Source organism: Loxodonta africana, chromosome 21 (assembly GCF_030014295.1).
Source record: "Loxodonta africana isolate mLoxAfr1 chromosome 21, mLoxAfr1.hap2, whole genome shotgun sequence".
Lineage (NCBI taxonomy): Eukaryota > Metazoa > Chordata > Mammalia > Proboscidea > Elephantidae > Loxodonta > Loxodonta africana.
In genome coordinates this window covers 43,936,060-43,959,599 of record NC_087362.1, presented here as the reverse complement: position 1 = coordinate 43,959,599, position 23,540 = coordinate 43,936,060, and the positions used below count along the sequence as shown (strand labels likewise).

Here is a 23,540-nt window from a genome sequence, read left to right as displayed (position 1 = left end):
ATTTCAAAGTGGGATGCAGAATGTTTTCATAATAGAATTATTTTGCAAATTGACTTAGAAGTCTTGGGTTTTTTTTTTTTTTTGGTTGCTAGTTTCATCACGTTGGTTCTTCTAGAAGAAACTGTCCAACTCTGTAGTGGGAAGAGGATCTGCAGAGCTTTGGGGAAAGTTGTGAATGGCAGCGCTGTAATAGCGGAAAATTGGAAAGAGCCTGAATGTCTCTATTTTGGGGGTACTGGAAAAATAAACTAGGAACACCATTCAGTGGAACACTATGCATGTATACAGTACAATATATACGATAGGGAATGATATTCAAGACATTTCATTAGTGGAAAAGAAGCAACTTGTACTACAACATGTACAGGAAGCCACTTATGTCAAAAAAATTCTGGGGGTACAGGTGGGGATGGAGAAAAACTTGAACTTTGTCTATATTTTTTGAATTTTTCTTACAATAGTGTATTTTAAGGTTGGAGGTTCAAGTCCACCCAGAGACACCTGGGAAGAAAAGTCAGGAGATCTACTTCTGAAAAATCGGACATTGAAAACCCTATGGAGCACAGTTCTACTCTGATACATTGGGGCTCCATGAGTTGGAGTAGACTGGATGACAACTGGTTTTTATTGGTTTTACTGTCAGTAATTGGGAGCCTGGGCGGCCCCGGGGTCAGTGTCAGCAGAGATGGGAGACCCAATTCTAACTCTGTGTAACCTTGTCCAGTCACTTGGCCACTCTATGGCTCTCTGTTTCCATCTGTAAAATGGGATTAATAATAGTATTAAATGCTTGTGCTTGTTATGAGGATTAAATAAGTGATTGGCTCCACAGTAAATGCTCAAAATATATTTGTGCTGTTATTAGGTGTCGTCAAGTCATTCCACCTGATAGCGACCCCTATGTACAACAGAATAAAACACTGCCCAGTCCTGCACCATCCTCACAATTGTTGCTATGTTCGAGCCCATTGTTGCAGCCACTGTGACAATCCATCTCGAGGGTCTTCCTCTTTTTCACTGACCTTCTATTTTACCAGGTATGATGTCCTTGTCCAGGGACTGATCCCTCCTGACAACATGTCCAAAGTACATGAGATAAAGCCTCACCATCCTCACTTCCAAGGAGCACTGTAGCTGTACTTCTTCCAAGACAGACTTGTTCATTCTTCTGGCAGTCCACAGTCTACTCAATATTCTTCACCAACACCATAATTCAAAGGCATCAGTTCTCCAGTCTTCCTTATTCATTGTTCAGCTTTCACATGCATATGCAGTGACTGAAAATATCACGGCTTGGATCAGGCGCACCTTAAACTTCAAAGTGTCGTGTTTGCTTTTCAATACTTAAAAGAGACCTTTTTGCAAAATACACATTAGCCATTATTATTATTGCTGTTCCCATCCCAGAATGTAAGCTCCATGATAGCAGGATCTTTGGTTTATTCACCGTTGAATCATCAACCCCTAGAACAGTGACTAGCACACTGTAGGTAGTTAAAAACAATTTGCTGAATGATTGAATAAAGACCAGCCTCCTCCCAACAATCTCTCTCCCCCTCTGTCTTTTCCTGCAGGAGTCATAGCCCTGTTTTCACTTGTCCCAGGGCTCACCCTTCTCCTAGTTCAGTGTCTACCCATTCTTCTGGAAACCCAGGAGGCTTCTAGGGAAGTGATGAGTAGTCTCCAACTGCTGCTGTTCCAGCAATGCAGCTCCTGGGCTCTGCAGTGGAGTGGGAGGCGGGGATGCCTGCAGCTGCAGCTTTGGCAGGGCCTCAGGGAAACCTGTCCCAAAATGGAAACCAGCCTACCTTGTAGGGCAGGCATGGGGGGTAGGGCCCCCAGCCACCCTTGTACCTTTCCAGCCTGAGAGAAGCAAAGTTACTGAAGGAAACGTTTTATTAAGATAAAGCCCTCAGTGCAATCTGTCAGCAGCAGACACACAAATGCCTAGCTCTCTGCTCTACACATAGCGCCACTGTCTGGAAGAGACAGAGCCATAAAAACCACTCCAATGTTATAATACAGGGTAGAGTCTACTGGTTAAATCCCAGGGCTTTGAAATCTAACAAATCTTCCCCAGCTCCCATCACTTCCTGTGTGAGTAAGACATTCAGCCTCTTTGACCCTCGATTTCTTCATCTGTTAGATAATAATAGCATTTACTAATCAGGTTGTTGTGAGGCTTTAATGAGCTAATGCACATAATCATAGCCAGTTTAGCACAGTGTCTGGCTCAGAATAGATATCTAATCTTATTATTATTAAACAAGGTCCCTGGGTTATACAAACAGTTTGCATTCCTCTACTAACCTAAAAGTTGGCAGTTTGAACCCACCCAGTGGCACCATGGAAGAAAGACCTGGCAATCTGCTTCCATAAAGATTACAGCTTATAATACCCTAAAACAAGTCAACAAATAAACATGCTGCCAGAGTGTGAGAGTCCAGGTTTGGGAAGGCATCTCAGAGGAGGTAAAATCTACAGTACCCTGGATGAGGTGTGTGGCTGTCACTGGTAGCAGGAAGTCCCTGTAGGAACGAGGGCTGCCCATAGGGATATGTTAGGTTGGGTTTTCTAGGTCCAGAGCCTGAGTTGCTGATTCTTGTGCAAGCGACATATTGGGAAAGTGAGGAAAGCAGATAGAGCAGGGGAAGAAACCAAGCAAAGATGTGGGTTCACAGGTATGCAGGGATGGTTCAACATTAGAAAACAATGAATGTAACCCATTATATACAAATAAAACAAGACAAGAACCACATGATCTTATCAATTGATGCAGAAAAGGCATTTCACAAAGTCCAACACCCATTCATGATAAAAACTCTCAGCAAAATAGGAGGAAAATTCCTCCACATAATAAAGGGCATTTATACAAAGCCAACAGCCGACATCATCCTAAGTGGAAAGAGTCTGAAAGCATTCCCCTTGAGATCGGGAACCAGACAAGGATGTCCTTTATCACCACTCTTATTCAACTTCCTGCTGGAAGTCCTAGCCAGAGCGCTTAGGCTAGATAAAGAAATAAAGGACATCCAGATTGGTAAGGAAGAAGTTATCTCTATTTGCAGATGACATGATCTTATACACAGAAAACCCTAAAGAATCCTCAGGAAAACTACTGAAACTAATAGAAGAGTCCAGCAGAGTATCAGGATACAAGATAAACATACAAAAATCAGTTGGATTCCTCTACACAAACAAAAAGAACATTGAAGAGGGAATCATCAAATCAATACCATGTACAGTAGCCCCCAAGAAGATAAAATACTTAGGAATAAATCTTGCCAAAGACATAAAAGACCTATACAAAGAAAACTACAAGACACTACTGCAAGAAACCAAAAGAGACCTATATAAGTGGAAAAACATACTTTGCTCATGGATAGGGAGACTCAACATTGTGAAAATGACTATTCTACCAAAAGTGATCTATAGATACAATGCAATTCCGATCCACATTCCAGCAACATTTTTTAATGAGATGGAGAAACAAATCACCAGCTTCACATGGAAGGGAAAAAGGCCCCGGATAAGTGAAGCATTACTGAAAAAGAACAATGTGGGAGGCCTCACACTATCTGATTTTAGAACCTATTATACCACCATAGTAGTCAAAACAGCCTGGTACCGGTACAAAAACAGACACATGACCAATGGAACAGAATTGAGAATCCAGACATAAATCCATTCACATATGAGCAGCTTATATTTGACAAAGGCCCAAAGTCAGTTAAATGGGGAAAAGACAGTCTCTTTAACAAATGTTGTGGGCATAACTGGATATCCATCTGCAAAGAAGTGAAACAAGACCCATACCTCACACCATGCACAAAAACTAACTCAAAATGGATCAAAGACCTAAATATAAAATATAAAACTATAAAAATCATTGAAGAAAAAATAGGGACAATGCTAGGAGCCCTAATACATGGCATCAACAGTATACAAAACATTACTAAAAATGCACGAACACCAGAAGAAAAACTAGATAACTGGGAGCTCCTAAAAATCATACACCTATGCTCATTCAAAGACTTCACCAAAAGAGTAAAAAGACTACCTACAGATTGGGAAAAAGTTTTTAGCTATGACATCTCCAATCAGCTTCTGATCTCTAAAATCTACATGATACTGCAAAAAGTCAACTACAAAAAGACAAATAACCCAATTAAAAAACGGGCAAAGGATAGCAATAGGCACTTCATTAAAGAAGACATTCAGGTAGCTAACAGATACTTGAGGAAATGCTCATGATCATTAGCCATTAGAGAAATGCAAATCGAAACTACAATGAGATTCCATCTCACCCCAGCAAGTCTGGCGTTAATCCAAAAAACACAAAATAATAAATGTAGGAGAGATTGTGGAGAGACTGGAACCCTTATACACTGCTGGTGGGAATGTAAAATGGTACAACCACTTTGGAAATTGATTTGGCACTTCCTTAAAAAACTGGAAATAGAACTACCACATGATCCAGCAATCCCGCTCCATGGACTATATCCTAGAGAAGCAAGAGCCTTTACATGAACAGATATATGCACACCCACATTCATTGCAGCACTGTCTACAATAGCAAAAAAGATGGAAGCAACCAAGGTGCCCATTAATGGGTGAATGGATAAATAAATTATAGTATATTCACACAATGGAATGCTATGCATCAATAAAGAACAACAATGAATCTGTTAGACATTTCATAACATGGAGGAATCTGGAAGGCATTATGCTGAGTGAAATTAGTCAGTTGCAAAAGGACAAATATTGTATGAGACCACTATTATAAGAACTCAAGAAATAGTTTAAACAGAGAAGAAAGTATTCTTTGAAGGTTACAAGAGTGGGGAGGGAGGGAGGGAGACGGGTATTCACTATTTAGATAGTGGACAAGAACTAATTTAGGTGAAGAGAAAGACAACACACAATACAGGAGAGGTCAGAACAACTGGACTAAACCAGAAACAAAGAAGTTTCCTGAATAAACTGAATGATTCGAAGGCCAGTGTAGCAGGGGAGGGGGTTTGGGGACCATGGTTTCAGGGGACAACGAGATCACTTGGCATCTACAATGCATCAGCGGACACCTAAGATGTATCAATTGGTCTCAACCCACATGGAGCAAGGGAGAATGAAGAACACCAAAGACACAACCTAATTATGAGCCCAGGAGTCACAAAGGGCCACATAAATCAGAGACTACATCAGCCTGAGACCAGAAATAGATGGTGCCCGGCTATAACCGATGACTACCCTAACAGGGAACACAACAGAGAATCCCTGAAGGAGCAGGAGAGCAGTGAGATGCAGACCTCAAATTCTTGTAAAAAGACCAGACTTAATCGTCTGACTGAAACCAGAAGGACCCTAGAGGTCATGGTCCCCAGACCTTCTGTTAGCCCAAGACAGGAACCATTCCCAAAGCCAACTCTTCAGACAGAGATTGGACTGGACTACAAGATAGAAAATGATAATTGTGAGGAGTGAGCTTCTTGGATCACATAGACACATGAGACTATGCGGGCAGCTCCTGTCTGGAGGGGAGATGAGAAGGCAGAGGGGGACTGAAGTTGGCTGAATGGACAAGGAATACAAGGAAATAGTGCTGTCTCATTAGGGGGAGAGAAACTAGGAGTATATAGCAATATGTATGTAAATTTTTGCATGAAAGACTAATGTAAACTTTCACTTAAAGCACAGTAAAAAAAAAAAAAGATGTGGGTTCAGCTAAGTGTAGCCTCAGGCTGATCCCATGGGAGCTCTGGAGCATAAAATGCATCATAAAGTTTATCCCTCTCAGAAGCAGGGAGCTGAGAATTTGTACCCCAAATCAGTTATTCATGGATTATGGGCCACTGGGAGGTGGGGAAAAGGGGAGCATAACTTCCCAGGCATCTCTGGTCAAAGCAGCTCCTGTAGACAGAGAACGCTTCTCTGGAGGAGGATGAAGCTGTGAGCCATTAGCAGCCAACACTCAAAACAACTGAGGAATAGGTGCGCTGCACCTGTAAAAGGGCCCTGGTTGGGGGGCACCAACAGCATTTGCTACAGAGGACTGGCATGTAGTAATGAAAACTGGGTAAAGAAAATGGGGACAGGACCTTAACCTCTTGTCATGGGTCTTCCAAGGAGAAGCAAGCCACATGTAAAACACATTCACCCCATCATATCATAGCAAAAGTCTTAAATCAACTCCAAGTTCAAAATCCAAAAATTCTAGATTCATCTGTGAAATCTAGAATACAAATTATTTGCTTCCAAAGTACAATGGTGCAACAGCCACAGGGTAGATATTTCCATTACAAATGCGAGGATTTGGGGGGAAAGAAGGCATAACAGGCAACAAGCAAGTTAGCAGAACACATTACATTAGCCTGCAAGGCTTGAAAATAATCCTCTGTTCTCTGAGACCATTCACACAACAGCCCTGCCCTCCAGAGTCTAGGTGTTGGCCACACTCTGGATTCTAAGTGGAGGCCCCTCGGCCCTGTGCTTCAGCTCCACCTTCCAGGCCCACTGGGATGGCAACTCTGCTCGCTTGGCTTTAGGTGCACCATTCTCCTATTCCATCTGAGTGGCGACTCCACCTTTAGAAACATCACAGGCCACGGCTCCACCCTTTGAAACCCAAAGGTCCTGGCCATACCTTTGGAGACTGAGGCAGCTCAGCTTCCTGTGTTCCTTGTCTCTTTACTTTCTGCTTCCTCGTTCCTTGGCCTTCTGGCCCTCAGGCCTCACATTCACGTCTGCCCTGCTGGGGCAAGTGTTCCAAAGTTCTGTAGCTCCACTGATAAGTCCCTGGAGGCACCCCACTCCACCAGTAAACTTTGGCCAGAAGGCACTCAGCTCTCTTGCTCTGTGGGTTGGCAAGCTTAGCTCCACCGATAAGTGCCCAGAGGTACCCCCCTCCACCAGGAAGCCTACTGCGCATAGCCACTCAGCTCTCTTGTTCTGTGGGTCAGCTCCAGCGCTGTCTGGCATTGGTCTCCTGGTTCTGCTTCTGCCAGTTCTCTGCTGCAGCTGGTCCTCTGCTACTGCTGCTTCTCTGCTGCTGTCAGTTCTCTGATGCTGCTGGTCCTGTATCCATTCACAGTTTTAAACCGCTTTCACATTTTAGGTATCTGTTAGAGCACCACCCCAGTCTTGGCACCAAATTCTGTCTTAGTTATCTAGTGCTGCTATAACAGAAATACCACAAGTGGATGGCTTTAACAAAGAGAAATTTGTTTTATCACAGTCTAAGTCCAAGTTCAGGGCATCAGCTTCAGGCAAAGGCTTCCTCTGTGAGCTGTGGAGGAAGGTGCTTGTCATCAGTCTTTCCCTGGACTAGGAGATTCTCGGCACAGGAACCTCAGGTCCAAAGAACACAGTCCGTTCCCGGCACTGCTTTCTTGGTGGTATGAGGTTCCCATGTCTCTCTGCTGGCTCCTCTCTTTTATATCTCAAAAGAGATTGGCTTAGGGGGAGAGTAATTGGGAGTGTGTAGCAAGGTGTGTATATGGGTTTTTGTGTGAGAGACTAACTTGATTTGTAAACATTCACTTAAAGCACAATAAAAATTATTAAAAAAAAAAGAGATCGGCTTAAGACACTATCTAATCTTGTAGATCTCATCAAAATAATTGCCACTAATCCATCTCATTACGTCATAGAGATAGGATCTACAACACATAGGGAAATCATATCAGATGACAAAATGGTAGACAATCATACAATATTGGGAATCATGACCTAGCCAAGTTGACAGATATTTTGGGGGGACACAATTCAATCCATGACAGTTACTATGACTTTCTCAGATATTTGCTGAGCGTACAGAGCAAATAATCTGAGAAGCTGAACTATAGGAAAAATAACGCAGTATCAGGGTTGCAGGAAGTCTCATTAACTGCCCGGAATATGCAGATGACACAACCTTGCTTGCTGGAAGTGAAGATTTCTTAAAGCACTTACTAATGAAGGTAAAATACTACAGCCTTCAGTATGGATTACACCTAAACATAAAATGGAAACACTCACAATGGGACTAATAAACAATACCATGATAAATGGCAAAGAAATTGAAGTTGTCACGGATTTCATTCTACTTGGATCAACAATCAATGCCTATAGAAGCAGCAGTCTAGAAATCAAAGGATGTATTGCATTGGGAAAATCTACTGCAAAAGACCTCTTTACAATGTTAAAAAGCAAAGATATCACTTTGACAACTAAGGTGCACCATGGTCTTTTCACTAGCCTCATATTTCATGTGAAAGCTGAACAACAGAAAAAGAAAGATGGAAGGCAGATCAACGTATTTGAATTGTGGTGTTGATAAAGAATACTGAGTCTACTGTAGAATGCCAGAAGAACAAACAAATCAATCTTGAAGGGAGTACAGCCAGAATGTTCCTTCAAAGTGAGGATGGGGAGACTTCATCATGCTTACCTTGAACACATCATCAGCAAAAGCCAATCACTAGAAATGTAGATGTTTGGTAAAGCTGAGGGTCAGTGAAAGCTAGAGAAACTCTCCATGAGATGAAATGACGTGGTAGTTGCAAAAATGAGCTCAAACATACAAACAATGTGAGGATGGCACAGGACTGGGCAATGTTTCATTCTGTTATACATAAGGTCGCCATGAGTAGAAGCCAACTTCACAGCAATTAACAACAAGAAGTGTGGTTTTAAATAATCAAAACACAAAACTGATAGGATAACCAAACAACAAGCTAGTAAGTCACTTAGTCATTAAGTGGCTTCTCTACCCAGAAGCCTGACCATTGCCAAAACCAAATATCTTGCGCAGTATTTTCCTAAGAGTCTGCGGAGCAAATAGTCAAACGCTGAGCTACTAACTGAAAGGTTAACAGTTTGTATTCACCCAGAGGTGCCTGGCAACCTACTCCCAAAGGTCACAGCCATTGAAAACCCTACATAGCACAGTTCTGCTCTGAAACACATGGACTTAGCATGAGTCAAAATCAACTCGATGGCAACTGGTTTGGTTTTTGGTTTTATTTTCCAAAAAGCAGTTCATTAGGATGTTAATAATTGTTGCTAAAGAGGCAATGCAGATCCACTAAACCAATGTAGACAAGTTTTTTTTTTTTCTTACAGCTTTTAAAAACCTATATGCACGGGGAAACTTCTAACATATTAGGCCAGTGAATCCTTTTCTAGAGGAGCTCTCACAGGAGGTACAATGTAACACACTTTGGAGAATGCTAACCTAGTGGATGATACATTGGTGGGGAGTGGAGTTCCTGGGAATGAGTCCCCCAGGGCACTAAGGCTGGGGTACAAATGAAAGGGTGATTTCTGTTTTAATAACCACCCTACTTCGCCTTTTTGTATTGCCTTTGAGAAATTGCTTCCTTGATCTCTGCCTCAGTTTATCTGAGACAGGCAGGAGATCAGGCTGGCTGAATTAAATAGCCTCTGACTCAGTATTCTTGAAATCTAAACCCACGTGCAGAACACCATATAACCCTTGCTGCTGGCGCCAGAGAACTGCTTGTAATTAACAAATGAGGTGTTTAGGCAAGATAAGGGGCCATATTTCCTATCCCTACATGCTTGACCAACTATAAATTACTGATAACCCTCCTGAGTTGTTTTTCAAGTCCCCCACCAGATGAAGAGCACGCCCAGTAAAAATCAATGTAACCTAGGAGTGGCCTTCCACATGAGATAATCATGAGCAGGATCCAGAGATATCACGCATGTGCAACATCCCAGAATAAGCCCTGTTCGACACTCTAGCAGCCCTCATGACAGACTCCATCTTTGTTCCGACAGCCTTTTGGGGAACTCCATCTTGAATTCCAGCTGCACATGCATTAGATTTTAATAATCCCTCCCCTTCTCTTGGAAAGCTGCATCCATTTCATGAAGAAAGATAATGCCTTTTTTCCCCTCCCTCCACCCCCCTCCAACCCCCGCCTAAAAGCCTTTATAAATCCTAGGAAATCCTTTGTTCGGGGAGAGACTGGAGGCTAGCGCCTAGGTGGAAGCCCCTCTTGTCTCTGCCTCAGGAGCCTCTGCCTTCTTTCTGCCACTAATAAACCTTTTGTTTGTGTGGAACCTCTGAGCCTCTCCTGGTCATTCTTAGTCAGATGAAGGCAAGAACCTAGGTGAGGGCTTAGTCCTGAGCTGGGAAGCCCTACCCTGCAACATATCCACCAGAACAACGGTGTCTTAGTTTTTTAGGGTTGCCTTAACAGAATGCTGTAAAGTGGGTGTCTTTAAAGAACAGAAATTTATTGTTGCAGTTCTGGAGGCTAGAAGTCTGAATTCAGGGTGTCAACAGGGCCAAGTTCTCTCTGTCCCCTCTAGGGAAAGATTCTTCCATATCTCTTCCAGCTTCTGGTGGTGCCAGGTGTCTCTTGGCATGCCTTAGCTTGTAAATGTATCTTCACAGGGCATTTTCCTTTCTCCTGTGTAACTGTTTCCATGTCTGTTCTCTAATTTTATAAGATACTACTCAGAAGGAATTATTATGACCCACCCTATTCTGGTCAGTATCACTCAATCAATAACAAATGGGTTCCACTGGTATAATAGAAAATACAATATAAAGCCTTGATATTTTTGACATTTGCCAGAGTGATTAACTAGATTGCAAGCTCTTAGAGGGCAGAGTCCAATTTTTCTATTTCAATATATTTCATAGTGCCTAGGACTGTGCTCTGTACATAGGAATATGTAGCACATGCTATATGAGTGATGTCGGAGAAGCCACTTAACCTCCCTCAGCCCCTGCCTGCCAAATGTTAAGAAATAATTTAATTAATTTAACTAATATTTCTTGAAGGCCTATTTGGACCTACAAAAGCCAGTTCCCTGTTCTCCAGTAGCTTATTATCTAGTAATGTAATAAAAGCAAAAGGAAAATACCTTTACTGGAAGCTTCCTTAGCTCTACTCATTTAATCTTTAATTTGGATAATCAACATTTGGATCATTCTCAATCTTTTGCTCTCACAATGCTTGTCTGTGAGTAACTTCATACCTGTGCAAGAAAGGATAGGTTCTAGGAAGAGGAATTTCTAGGTCAAATGGTGAGTATATTTGTAATTTCAAAGATATTACCAAGTTGTTCTTCATAGTGGTTGTACTGATTTCCTGTCACACTAGTCGTGTATGAGAATTCCTGTTCCCAACACTCTTGCCAAGATAGTCATCAAGCTTTTTGATCTTTTCCAATCTGATAGGTGAAAAATGATATCTCACTTGGTGTGGCTAATTTCTTTTATTTTATTAAGAGTGAAGCTCTGCATCTTTTCATGTCAGAGCCATTTGTGTTTCCTATTCTGTGAACTGTCTGTTCATATCCCTTGCACATTTCCTATCGGCTTCTTGGCCATTTTCTTACTGATCTACAGGAGCACTTCATATAGCCCTTTGCCTCTGATATAAACTGCAAAAATTTCTTCTTTTTCTCTATTGATTTGTTTTTTGTTGTTTGGCTAGGTATGAGGAAGCCATCTGACTTAAACTTTTAGAAACATTTTACCATGGAAAATTTCAAATACATGTAAAAGTAGAGAGGATACTTATGTGAATCAATATAAATATCAAATCCATTCACTTTTTCCATCACTTTAAATTCTGACACCAGCTGCAATATGCGGCACATCTTCCTTTGACCCTAACTACCCAGAGCTAGGTCAGAGGTCACAAGCTAAGGACACAGTCTTAGAGACTGCCAAACGGGGCCAAGACTTCGGGTGCCAGCCACAAGCTTGGGAGTCCCCATGGGTCCCCTCACTTCTAGGCTGCTGACCACAAATTTGAGGGTTCCCTCTACCCCCTTCAGGGAGCCAGCCATAATCTCAGAGGTCCCCAGCTCCCTCACTTCTGACCTACTGGCTCCCAGTACTTCTCCAGGTTTAATAATTCACTGGAATGATACATAGAACTCACGGAAAGATCTATACCTACAAATCAGAATCACCATAAAGAAGAGATGCACAAGGTGAGGTCTGGGAAAGTTCCTAATACAAAACTTCCATGTCCCTTGAAGCTTCCATGCAAGCTATCCTCTCACATGCAGTGGTGTTGTTTACCAGCCAGGAAGTCCATGGAACTTTCATGTCTAGAGCCTTTATTAGGGACCTCATTACATAAGCATGATTGATTGAATCAGCCCACTTTCCCTGAGGTCAGCTGATATCCGAAAGTGGTCTTTCTGGTCTGGCCAGCCTGTATCTTATTAACATAAACTCTCAGGTGTGGTCTGGAGACCTCCTAGATAATGAAGACATTTCAGTAACAGGAAATTCTAAGTATTTAGAGGTTAAGACAAGGACAAAATTTTTGAGTAAACTTGATATACAAAAAACAAAAAACCCATAGTTGCCGTCAAGTTGAGTCTGACTCATGGCAACCGCATGTATTCCAAAAAACTGCTCCATAGTGTTTACTTAGCTGTAATCCTTACAGAAGCAGATTGTCAGACCTTTCTTCCAAGATGCTGCTGGATGGGTTCAAGCCACCAACTGTTAGGTTAGTAGTTGACTGCAAACCACTTGCACCACACGGGGACCTATAAAGTTAATGTAAACCCCACAATACTATAATGAATCCCGAGTAACCGTCATCTCTCAGCTTCAACAATTACCAACTTTGCCAACCTTGTTGTATCTATACCTCCAACCACCCACCCCCTAAATCCCACCCAAACTCCTGGATTATTTTGAAGCAAACCCAAGACATCTTATTTCAGCATATATCACTAAATAAAAACCTAACCACACCACCATCTAAAAAAGAAAAGGAAAAAAAAAACTTGTTGCCACTGAGTTAATTCCAATTTATGCTGACCCCATGTGTTACTTGTGTAGTACTGCTCCATAAAGTTTTCTTGGCTATAATTGAAACTGAAGCAGATTGCCAGGCCTTTCTTCCAAGGCACTGTTGTGTGCGTTCAAGGGGTTGCAGGGAGGGCTCAAACCACCATCCTTTAGATTAGTAGATGAGCACAAACCATTCATACCACCCAGGGACCTGCACAACCACTACCTAAAATTAAAAATTGCTTAATATCAAATAGTTAGTGTTCAAATCTCCTCTATTCACATACAATCTTTTTAATAGTTTCTTTGAATCAAGATTCAAATAACGTCCATACATTGCAACTGGTTGACTTGTCTCTTTTTAATTTATGGGTTCCCTTCCCCAAGTTTCCTTTGTTTTTTGTTTGCAATGTTTCTAGGACTTGAAAATCAACTTGATAACGTCTAACAACAACATTGATTGAAGAAACTGTGTCGTTTGTCCTGTAGAGTTTCCCACTGAATTTTGTTGACTGCATCCCTGTGGCATCCCTTAATATGTTCCTCTGATACCTGTATTTTCTATGCACTGGTAGTTGTCAATTTAGGGGTGACTTTTAGGGAACCCCTGCTGGCACAGGAACCCTGGTGGCGTAGTGGTTAAGTGCTATAGCTGTTAACCAAGAGGACAGCAGTTCGAATCCGCCAGGCACTCCTTGGAAACTCTATGGGGCAATTCTACTCTGTCCTATAGGGTTGCTAGCTATGAGTCGGAATCGACTCGACGGCAGTGGGTTTGGTTTTTTAGGGCGATTTTTTTTTTAAGACTTACAGAGTACCATGTACTTCCATCGGGAGACAATGAGTTGTCTTTTTTTTTTCTTTTTTTTCGTGATGTTTGGTAGTCATTGGCGATTATTGCCTAGAACAATTAATATATTCAGGGTTGACTTAATTTTTTAAGCAGGTGACTTCCTAGTTGCCCCTACACCATTTATGGAATACTTAATCTTTTCCCCCACTTATTTGACATGCTTCTTTACCTAATGGCAAATTTCCATGTGAATTTGCTATATGTAAAGAACTTTCTTTCTGAACTTTCTGGTCTGTTCCATTGATCTCCCAAACTATTTTAACTGTAGCTTTATACAGTTATAACTGTCTGGCTTGTTTATTCTTTCAAATAAATTTATTTACTTTTTACAGTTAAAATTTTTTTTATTGTGCATTAGGTGAAAGTTAGAGTATATTCAAATCCCATTTGATAGTTTGTACATAAAGTGTTTCATGGCCTTGCCTTCATTCCCCACTACTGGAACATGTGTGAGTGTGTGTGTACAAGCACGCATGTGCTTTAGGTTAAAGTTTAGAGCAAATTAGTTTCCCATTTGATAGCTTGTATGTAAAGTGTTTCATGACCTTGGTTTCATTTCCCACAGCGTGTCAGCAGTCTCCCCATTTCCTCCTTGGTTTTTTTTTTCCCCATTTTTTTTGGTCCTGATTATCTACCCCTTCCTGTCTTCTCATTTTTATAACTGATTGTTCTACGGAGTATTTTCCTCTCAGTGTTATTGTTTATCTTACTTGCTTGTCTCTTGTTTGGCTGGGAGTTGGTCTCCGGGAATGGCTTAATTTCTAGGTCAGGATGTATCTTAGGGCCTTAGTCTCGGGGGTCCCTCTAGTTTCTGTCAGACCAGCAAGTTTGGTCTTTTTTCTGAATTTGATTTTTTTGCTCTACAATTTTTTTCCCACTCTGTCTTTTCTGTCTAGGACCCTTTGTTATGATGTCAGTCAGAGCAGTTGGTAGTGGTAGCTAGGCACCATCTAGTTCTTCTGGTCCTGAAGTCCAAATAAATTTTCACATCAACTTATCGAGTCTTCCCCTACCCACTTCAAAAAAATCATATTTGTATTCAGATCACATTAAATTTATAAATTAACTTGATTTTTTTTTTTTTTTAATATTGAGTCTTCCTATCCAAGAACATAGTATTTCTTTCATTTAATCTTTACAACAACTCTGTGAGATAGAGGCTATTATTACTATGATTCGCATTTTACAGGTGAAAGAACTGAGGCTCGGATGTGGCGTAATTTGATCAAGGTCACACAAACTTTTAGGTGTGGGAGGCTGCCAGGTTTTTCTGAAACCCAGGGAAGGAGGGAGCCAGCTCCTCTTTGCTCCTTGCTTTTTTTTTTTTTTTTACTTAGTAGCTGTCTGGCCTCAAAGCCCTTGGCTCTCATCAACCATGTTCCATTGCCTTTCTTGCACTCCACAGCTCACCAGGAAAGCTAGGCTTTTAAATGAATGATGCAAATATGAGTGTATAGAAAGGGCGAAGTTCACATGGAGCTAAGACAGTCCGGGAGAAACTTTTGGAGGAAGGAAAACTCAAGGTGGACTTTGAATAGTCAGAGCAGTATTTGGATTCATGGAGAGAGCAAGGAAAAGCACATCTGGCAGGGACTGGGTGAGCCAAGGCATGGATTCAACATCTAATTGGGAGGTAGTGAGGGTGACTCTGGGGCTTCCTCTTAGAGCTGAAAGCTAGAGAGAGTCTCTTACTCCTGCTCAGTAAAAGGTATTCTCATTCCCCCCAAATAACGTGCTAAGAGAGATTTAGGAGATGGATGTAACCTCAGAAAGGCTCATTTAACTTCTGCCTTCACGGCAATGTTGCCGTTGCATGTGACTCAGCTACAGAGACAAAGCCCTGGTAGCTGATTTTATGGGCAGAGATGGGTCTGTATGAGTATTACCTGACGCCTGTCCCCCCCACTCCCCCCAGCCTGTGTTGGGGACACAAATGTAAAGGAAACAGAAAAACATTCCTGAATCAACCTCAGTCAGGGTCCAAGACTTCTGGTCGCCACTGGCTATTTGCTCAAGGACATAGGTAGAAGTAACATACACTTTTGGCCCTTGGTGGGTGGGGGGAAGGAAGGAGCCTGGGCCCCCAGAGCTTGAGAATGCATACCCCCTTATAGCCGAAAGAGTCTGGGATCATGCTTGCGGGTGGTGCTCACCAAGCTGCCCCATCATAGGTTTGTAACTCTAAGAATAGCAAGAAGATAGGTAGCAAGGAGGGTCTATTCCTGGGTAAGAATCCCTGGGTGGTACAAAAGATTAGCTTGGCCGCTGTCATGGATTGAATTATGTCCCTCCAAAAAATGTGTGTATCAGTTTGGCTGGGCCATGATTTCTGGTACTGTGTGATTTTCCTGTATGTTGTAAATCCTGCCTCTGTGATGTTAATGAGGGAAGATGGGTGAGTTTTGTTAGTGAGGCAGGACTCAACCTACAAGATCGGGTTGTGTCTTGAGGTAATCTCTTGAGACATAAAAGAAGCAAGCAGAGAGACAGGGGACCTCACACCACCAAGAGTGTAGTGCTGGGAGCAGACCCAGACCCTGTGCATACAGAAGCCCCTAGTCTGGGGGAAGATTGATGAGAAGGCCGACCAAGAAAAAGCCTTTCCCTGGAGCTGACACCCTGAATTTGGACTTTTAGCTCACTTTACTGTGAGAAAATAAACTTCTCTTTGTTAAAGCCATCCACTTGTGGTATTTCTGTTATAGCAGCACTACATAACTAAGCTGCTAATCAAAAGGTTGGCAGTTCGAGTTCACCTAGAACATCCTGATGACCTGCTTCCCAAAAATCATCCATTAAAAACCCTATGGAGCACAGTTCTACTCTGACACACATGGAGTCACCACGAGATGGAAATCAACTCGATGGCAACTGGTTTATTGGTTTATTCCTGGGTAGGAATGAGAGCCACTCCCAGATACCTGACAGGCCAGAACTCTACCTCCCCATCCCACCTCACCCTCAGCCTGTTTTAGACCATAATTCACCCAGAGGCAGAGAATTCTACTGTGCTGATTCTGTCCTAGGGGTTTGAGATCACAATGTCAAGGGCTTGGTAGGTGACACCTGGTATACCTCAGCTACCCCACCCCCCCCACCCCAACCCAAAGAAAGCCTTCTCAGTTTTAGTGGGAAATGTCAGGGTCCAAGGACTAAGGTTTGCAACAGGGGGCAGTGGTAGTTCAGTGATAGAATTCTCACCTTCCATGTGGGAGACCCAGATTCAATTCCTGGCCAATGTACCTCAGCACAGCGACCTCCTGTCTGTCAGTGGAGGCTTGCATATTGCTAGGATACTGAACAGGTTTCAGCAGAGATTTCAGACTAATATAGACTAGGAAGAAAGGCCTGGCAACCTACTTCCAAAAAATCAATCAATGAAACTCTATGGATCACATCGTGCTTGGGGTTGCCATGAGTCAGGGGGCCAACTTGAAGGCAGCTGACAACAAAGTCTGGAACACCTTTCAGTCAGATGGCCCATGCAGTGTCTTCCTTTTACTGGGTGACTGACTCGATTAAGAGTGTTCTCTTCAGGCACTATTCATTATCTTACAGCAGACCCTTCCTTGAAGGACAATGCCAGAATTCCAGCCAAAGCTGACAGCACCCATGGCAGTGGTTCTCAAAGTGTGGTCCCCATACCAGCAGTTATCAGCATCACCCGGGAACTTGTTAGAAATGCAAGTTCTCAGGCCCACTTCAGAGCTAGTGAATCAGAAAGTAGGGCTCAGAGCCAGCAATCTGTACATTTGAAGGAGCTCTCCATGTGAATCTGAAGCACACCAAAGTTTGTTCTCAGACTTTGACCTACAGGCCTCCTCCAACCAGAGGAGAAGAAGCTTTCAAGGCGAAGCCGTGAGCCACCTGGAGCTTCGTAAAGGGTTAGAGCCAGGTTAGGTTTGGAAGCTGAGGAAAGGACATGCTAATAGAGGACACGGAAGAATATCTAAAACGCAAGCACTTTACCCTGAACAACTGTGGGCTAAAGGAAACTGAGAAAAGGTGCGCCTGAAGTGAGGAGGTGTTCCTGTGGGCGAGGGCTTCGGGAAACCCCCAGACTCTCGCCCCCCTTTCCCAGGCGTGGAAAACAAGTCTGCAGAGGCCAAACCCAAGCTCACACCGCTACTGGGGCCGCTCTACTCGAGCCATGGCAGCACCGTGTTGCAACAGCCCAGGCATGAAGCCAAGCTAGCCTTAGATCGTGCTTGTTTCGGGCGATAAGCAGAAAGGGACCCGGGGCGCGGTTCGCAGGCCACCTCTGCCCCCCAGTCGGGTTCAGCCGCCGCTGGCAACAGCCAGGTCTCAGAAGCATCCAGGACAAGTTTGCGCCTTCCTGGGGATCTAGGTATCCAACCTTGGCCCGGGGTACCACAGACTCCACGTCCTCAGCTTCAACCGAAGGGAGCCCGGCCTTTTGGGAATGGAGATTTCCAATCCTCCCCCTGCGCCGGAGACAACCTCCACCCCAGCTCCGGGCGAACTACAAAACCCACAATCCCTAGGGCAGTCGCGCGCTCTCTTCTGGGAGTGGTAGTTCCGGGACCCGGGGCGCCCCCAGCAGCCTAGCGCCAGGCGGACTCCATTTCCCAGCACGTCCACACACGTGGGGCGGGGTAGTGAGGGGAGAGACGGGGAGGATGTGAATGGGGAGGGGGCAGTCGCCCCCCTCCCCCACTCTTTCCATCGGGCCCGGCTGGGGCGGGAGGAGGGGCCGGGCCGAGGCGCGGCGGCAGTGCTTGCGGAGGGCAGGGCCGGGCAAGGGCGGGACTGGCCCGCGGCGGGCGGGCGGACGACAAGAGCCGCAAAGCTAACGGGTCCGGACGCCGGCGGCGGCTTCTGCTAGGGCGGCGGCGACGGCGACGGCGACGGCGACGGCGACGACGGCAGGAGCAGCGAGCATGGCCCGCGCGGCGGCCCGCGCTGACTGAGGTGCGCGGGTGGGATGCTAGCGGGCGGGATGCGGAGCGCCCCGGGCCCTTAGCAGCTCCAGACCTCCTCCGCGCAGGTAGCTGGCTCGGCCCTGCGACTCAGAACGGCCCGGTGCACCCCGGCAACTTACCCCAGGTTGGGGCGCTGGGCTCCCCGTGTGGGCAGGGGTCGCCTGCCTTGGCCTCAGTCCGGATGCCCGCCTTCTGCTTCCACACATCAAGCCGCTCCCACCCAGCCTGGCGCTCCCCTTCCACTCCTTGCAGGCAGCCTCCGATCCCAGCCCTTGGATGAGCTCCCTGCCCCAGTCCTGACTTCCAGTTCCTGGCGCTCCGGGCCTCTTCTCTACCTGAAGCGCCCTGCCCGCTTTTCTTGGCCAGAGGCTGTCTTTGCGCCATCAGAACCTCTCTCCTCGTATCCCTGCCTGGTACTGCCTCCTGGGTACCTCCGGGGGCCCAGTTCTCTCTGATAAGACCTAACAGCTTGACCTCCTTCCCACTTTGGAGAACCCGAGGCACTGCACTAGCTAGGAACTTGGCCAAGGCCGTGCCTCAGTCCTGAGCAGGTGGCCCATGCCTCTCGGCCCATGCCTCTCCTCCCATGCCCTGGACTGAAAGAGTCATTTCTCCCCTCTGGTCATTCCCTTGTGGCTGGACCAAACTTTTGGCCCTCTGCTACAGCTTGGGCTGAGCTCACTTTGCTCTCCCCTTCTGCTCTCTACCACTTGTGTTTCCCCTCCTCCCTCCCATACTCTACTCCCGCCCTCTATATCTGTAGAGGAGTCACCCACCCATTCCTTGTTAGCTCATTTGCCTTTCTATTTCTTGCCACTGCATCCATTTCCCATTTTGCCTCCTGCTTTACACTGTGTAAAGGACTGTAGAAGAGAACTACGGTGGTGTTGGGAAGGAGGGAGAGAGGTGCTGGTGGCACAAAGAGGACCTGCGGCCTCTTTCAGCTGAAACCACTGAGGGGGTTCTGGAAACCCCAGGGCCTCTGGGAAACAGTCATTGCTAGCCAGTAACGTACCATCTTATCTGGTCTTTGGGACAGTTGTCTAGAGAGCTGGTTGAGCGTCCCTTCCTCACACTACGCCTGGTGGGCTTATACCTTAAGGAGATGGCAGCATAAAAGAAGGCTGGGAAACCACACCCCTAAGCCTCATCTGGCTTCTGCTGCTAACTTTGGAGGGGGCTGCCAGTTCAGGGAGGGATGGCTGCTAGGTACTCTGAGCTCTTTGTGGAGGAAGGCGTGGCGTCTGTAGGCGGTGACCTCAAGTTTAGTCATGGTGTTTAGGATTTGAAGGGAAGGGGGAACCAGGGTGCAGAGAGGTAGCACAGACTTGCCTGTATAATTCAGTTTTTTTTTGTTCTTTTTTCTTCCTTTGGCAACTTTTCCTTTGGGTTGTCCCTTTCTAGACTCATCCCCAGTTTCCCAGTGGGAAACCTATGAGCTATCCAGAAAGGTTGGGAGGCTTCAGGAGTTTGGTGGGGTTCTGAATGAGCAATCTTGATCTGAACCAGATGGTTTCCTGCTTCAGCATACTCTCACCCTTCCCCTATAGCTGTGAATAGGGTGCTTTTAACCTTGTAACTTGAGAATGGAGGAATGGAGGCCAGGGGGCCAACTGTCGGCACGTGTTTATGTCTGCATCTGCACACTTGTGGTGCAAGCTTGCCAGGGGCCTGTGGGAGTGACCCTGCCCAGGAATGCGCTGTTGTGATATGCTGGCTGTGGCATGCTCATGGGCCCCTAGAAACTTTCTGAACCCAGTCCTCAGATAGAGCCATTTTGAAAGCCCCTAAGAACCACTAGAGGAGCACTAGTGGTGCCGTGGTTAAGTGTGGCTGCTAACCAAAAGGTCGGCAGTTTGAACCCACCAGCTGCTCCTCAGGGGAAAGATGTGGCAGTCTGCGTCCATAAAGATTTGCAGCATTGGAAGACTTATGAGGCAGTTCTGCTCTGTCCTATAGGGTCACTATGAGTTGGAATCCACTCGATGGCAATGACTTAAAAACCACTGGGTGTGGTCTCATGGAAGCATCCCTTTCCCCCCAAGTATGTGGACTTTCGAAATGCCTCCTTGTAGTGAGGGTCACCTTTCTTGAGAAGGCCACCTAGGATTGACAAAACTGAAACGGAGATTTGGGGGTGAGGGAGGTGAGGCAGCTTGGTCTTCCCAGAACTGGTGTTCTCTTTCCCCCAGTCATGGCAAGAGAACATCTGAAGAGTAGGGTCTGGAGAGAGAGTTGGGAATGGATTTCTTTCCATTGTCCTATATGACATTCTGCCTTTTCGTGGCGGTATTTGTGTAGTTGATTTTGGCCCCCATTAGACTGTGGAAGTTCTTCAATGCAGGGTGGTATCTTTATTTCTGAAGTACCATCACCTAGCTCAGATCATGTTACTTAGTTATTGTTAGCTGCCGTTGAGTTGGCCCCAATTCTTGGTGACCCCATGCACAATGGAACGAAACGCTGCGTGGTCTTGCACCATCTCCATAAGTTGCTGATCGGACCGTTGTGATCTATAGGTTTTTCATTAACTGATTTTCAGAAATAGATCACTAGGTTTTTCTTCCTAGCATGTTTAGTCTGAAAACTCTGCTGAAACCCATTCAGCATCATAGCAACATGCAAGCTTCCACTGACAGATGGGTGATAGCTGGGCTTGAGGTGAATTGACCAGGACTCAAACCCAAGTCTCCCTCATGAAAGGCAAGAATTCTAACACTGAACGAACCACCACTGTCCCCACTGTCACATAGTAGGTGTTCAGTAAATATTTGAGTTAAAGTGGAGGGACTTATGGTAAAGACCTAGGGCAGTGTTCCTTATACCTGAGCATGCATTAGAATCCCCTGGAAAGCTTGTTGAGGCACAGATGGCTGGGTCTCACTCTCAGTTTCTGATTCAGTGGGTCTGGGTGGAGCCCGAGAATTTGCATTTCTACCCAACTTCCTGGTGATTATACTTTGAGAACCACTGCTTTGGGGCCATTACAGATGCTTGGGAGATTAATCCAGAGAGACCTAAAGTCTTAAGGGAGACTTCTCTCTCCTTCATTTCCCACCGGAGCTTGTTCTGGCAGCTGCGCTGCTTTGGCTTTTTCCTTTCATAGCAGACACTGCCTCATGGTCAGTTGAAGGAAGGCCCTGTGACCAAATAGGACAGTTAGGAACCAGGGCTCTGGAAAAGGATGGTCATGTGGACATGATGAAGCAGATGTGAAGCCAGGTCCTCATTTGTCCTGCGCCTGTGTCCTGGACCAAGCAGGTTGGGGTGCTTGCCCAGTGAAGTCCTGCCATGGCTAGACACTGGACAGAACACTAGGGAATCTCTGAATGTTGGAAAAAGCAGGAGGAATCTGTCCTCTGGGTGGGGGATAAAACGAGTACATTAGTACAAGTATATTGTGCTTGTACTTTGCAAAACAATTTCTACCTGTTGTTATTTGTGCCAGAGATTTATAAGGCAGATATAGATCCAGGTAGGGTTACTTAGGAAAAGATATATGCTCTGTGAGTCATACAACAGCCTCAGGTTTCATGCTTCTAGACCTGCCATGAAGCAGCTGTTAAACTAGTAGCTCAGATAATGGCTGCTGTTCATCAAGTGCTTATTACTTACTTGCCAGGCATTGTGCTAGATGCACTCATGTGTTATTGAGTCCTCACAGCAACATTGCAAGTTTGACTTACAGAACTTATGAGGCTTGCCCAAACTTAGCTAGTAGGTGGGGGGATCTGGGATTCAGACCCAGGTTTTTCTGATGGCAAACCCTATGCTATTAGCCACTTACTAGCTTGTCTTGTCCAGCAAATGTGTAATTGTCCTTTGGTGTTGTCTGCATCTCCAGTTTGATGAAAGTTATTGAGCCTGAAATTATGCTGGGTGCTGTGGAGGCTGCAACAATGTCTTCTGGGAGGGAGATAAGACAAGTATACCAGTATCTACAGTGGGAGGCAGAAGGTACAGGCATTGGCTTGTAGGTTTAAAGGAGGTAGAAGTTATCCCTGTATAGGGCTCAAGAGAGGCATTTGGGTTGGACCTTGAAGGAGCAGATAGGGTTCCAGCAGCTCCCATGGGCTGGAAAGGTGTGCAGGCCAACAGGTGCAAAGAGAGGCCATCACAGAGCATGGGTAGGGATTCCCCCTTTTGGATGGAGTTTAGGGGGCATATTTCAGAAAGCAGTGGGAAAATCCTGTTTGGTTGGAAGTGACAACTTGGCAAACTTCAGTAGGAAATGTCTTCCTTGGAAGGCTTTGGGAGCTCACAGAATCAGACAGATGACTGGAAACCCAGGTCTGCTCTAGGGGCCCTCGAGTGGGTTCAGCAGGAGCCAAAGGTCACCCTCTTAAGGGTATCACTGTCACCAGGATAAATATGCTCCAGCTGTTCTCAGTAATTTTGTTATCACTGCTTGGGATTCAAATCCCAGGGAGAAAATGTCTCATTGGCCCATAAGAAGAGGAAATGGACACTACAAGAGATCGGTCCAGAAAGGTGCTAGAAAAGGACTAGCTAAGCATGGGGAGGACGTGCTTAGTTCTGACAAATTTCTGAGCAGGCAGCGGGAGACTGGCAGTGAGGCATGGCTGGGTTGGGATGGGACGAAGAAAATGGGGAAGGAGAACACAGAAAAGTAGGAAGGGAGTTACTTGGTTCAGTTGAGATGTAATGATGGCTTGAACTTGGCAGTGAAAATGGTAAAGAGGGGACTGATTCTAGAGTGATTGCAAAAGTAGATATCATCTACCAGAACAGACAGTTGGCTCGGGTTTGGTATTTCAGTGCCTGGGTGGGTAAGAATTGGTTCCTTTAAAATGGGCAGTCAGAAGGAGGAAGTTTGCAGGAGAAGATGATGTGCCCTTGGTTTGCAGTAGCTGCATGTGGGATGCTGACAGCACACCCAGAATCCTGGTGAGCTCATTATTTCTGAACCTAAACTTCCTGATGTTTGGAGCCTCAGCCCTGA

At 45.1% G+C, this 23,540-nt stretch overlaps 2 protein-coding genes across 7 annotated transcripts in view; one reads left to right on the top strand and one right to left on the bottom strand.

Annotated features, from left to right (window-relative positions):
• Positions 1 to 19,508, bottom strand: part of FCSK (fucose kinase) — a 43,605-nt gene extending 24,097 nt beyond the window's left edge. For all 4 annotated transcript variants that reach the window (XM_064273785.1, XM_064273787.1, XM_064273786.1 and 1 more), the window contains exon 1: positions 18,697 to 19,508. In XM_064273785.1, the coding sequence (XP_064129855.1) occupies positions 18,697 to 18,961 (265 nt within the window). In that variant the 5' untranslated portion in view covers positions 18,962 to 19,508. The remainder of the gene's footprint in view (positions 1 to 18,696) is intronic.
• Positions 18,446 to 23,540, top strand: part of ST3GAL2 (ST3 beta-galactoside alpha-2,3-sialyltransferase 2) — a 59,202-nt gene continuing 54,107 nt past the window's right edge. For 2 of the 3 annotated variants that reach the window (XR_010318851.1, XM_064273792.1), the window contains exon 1: positions 18,446 to 18,566. The gene's annotated coding sequence lies outside the window, so the exon portion shown is untranslated. Of the gene's footprint in view, positions 18,567 to 19,631; positions 23,486 to 23,540 lie in introns of those variants that run through there. The other variant, XM_064273794.1, reaches the window with a different exon arrangement.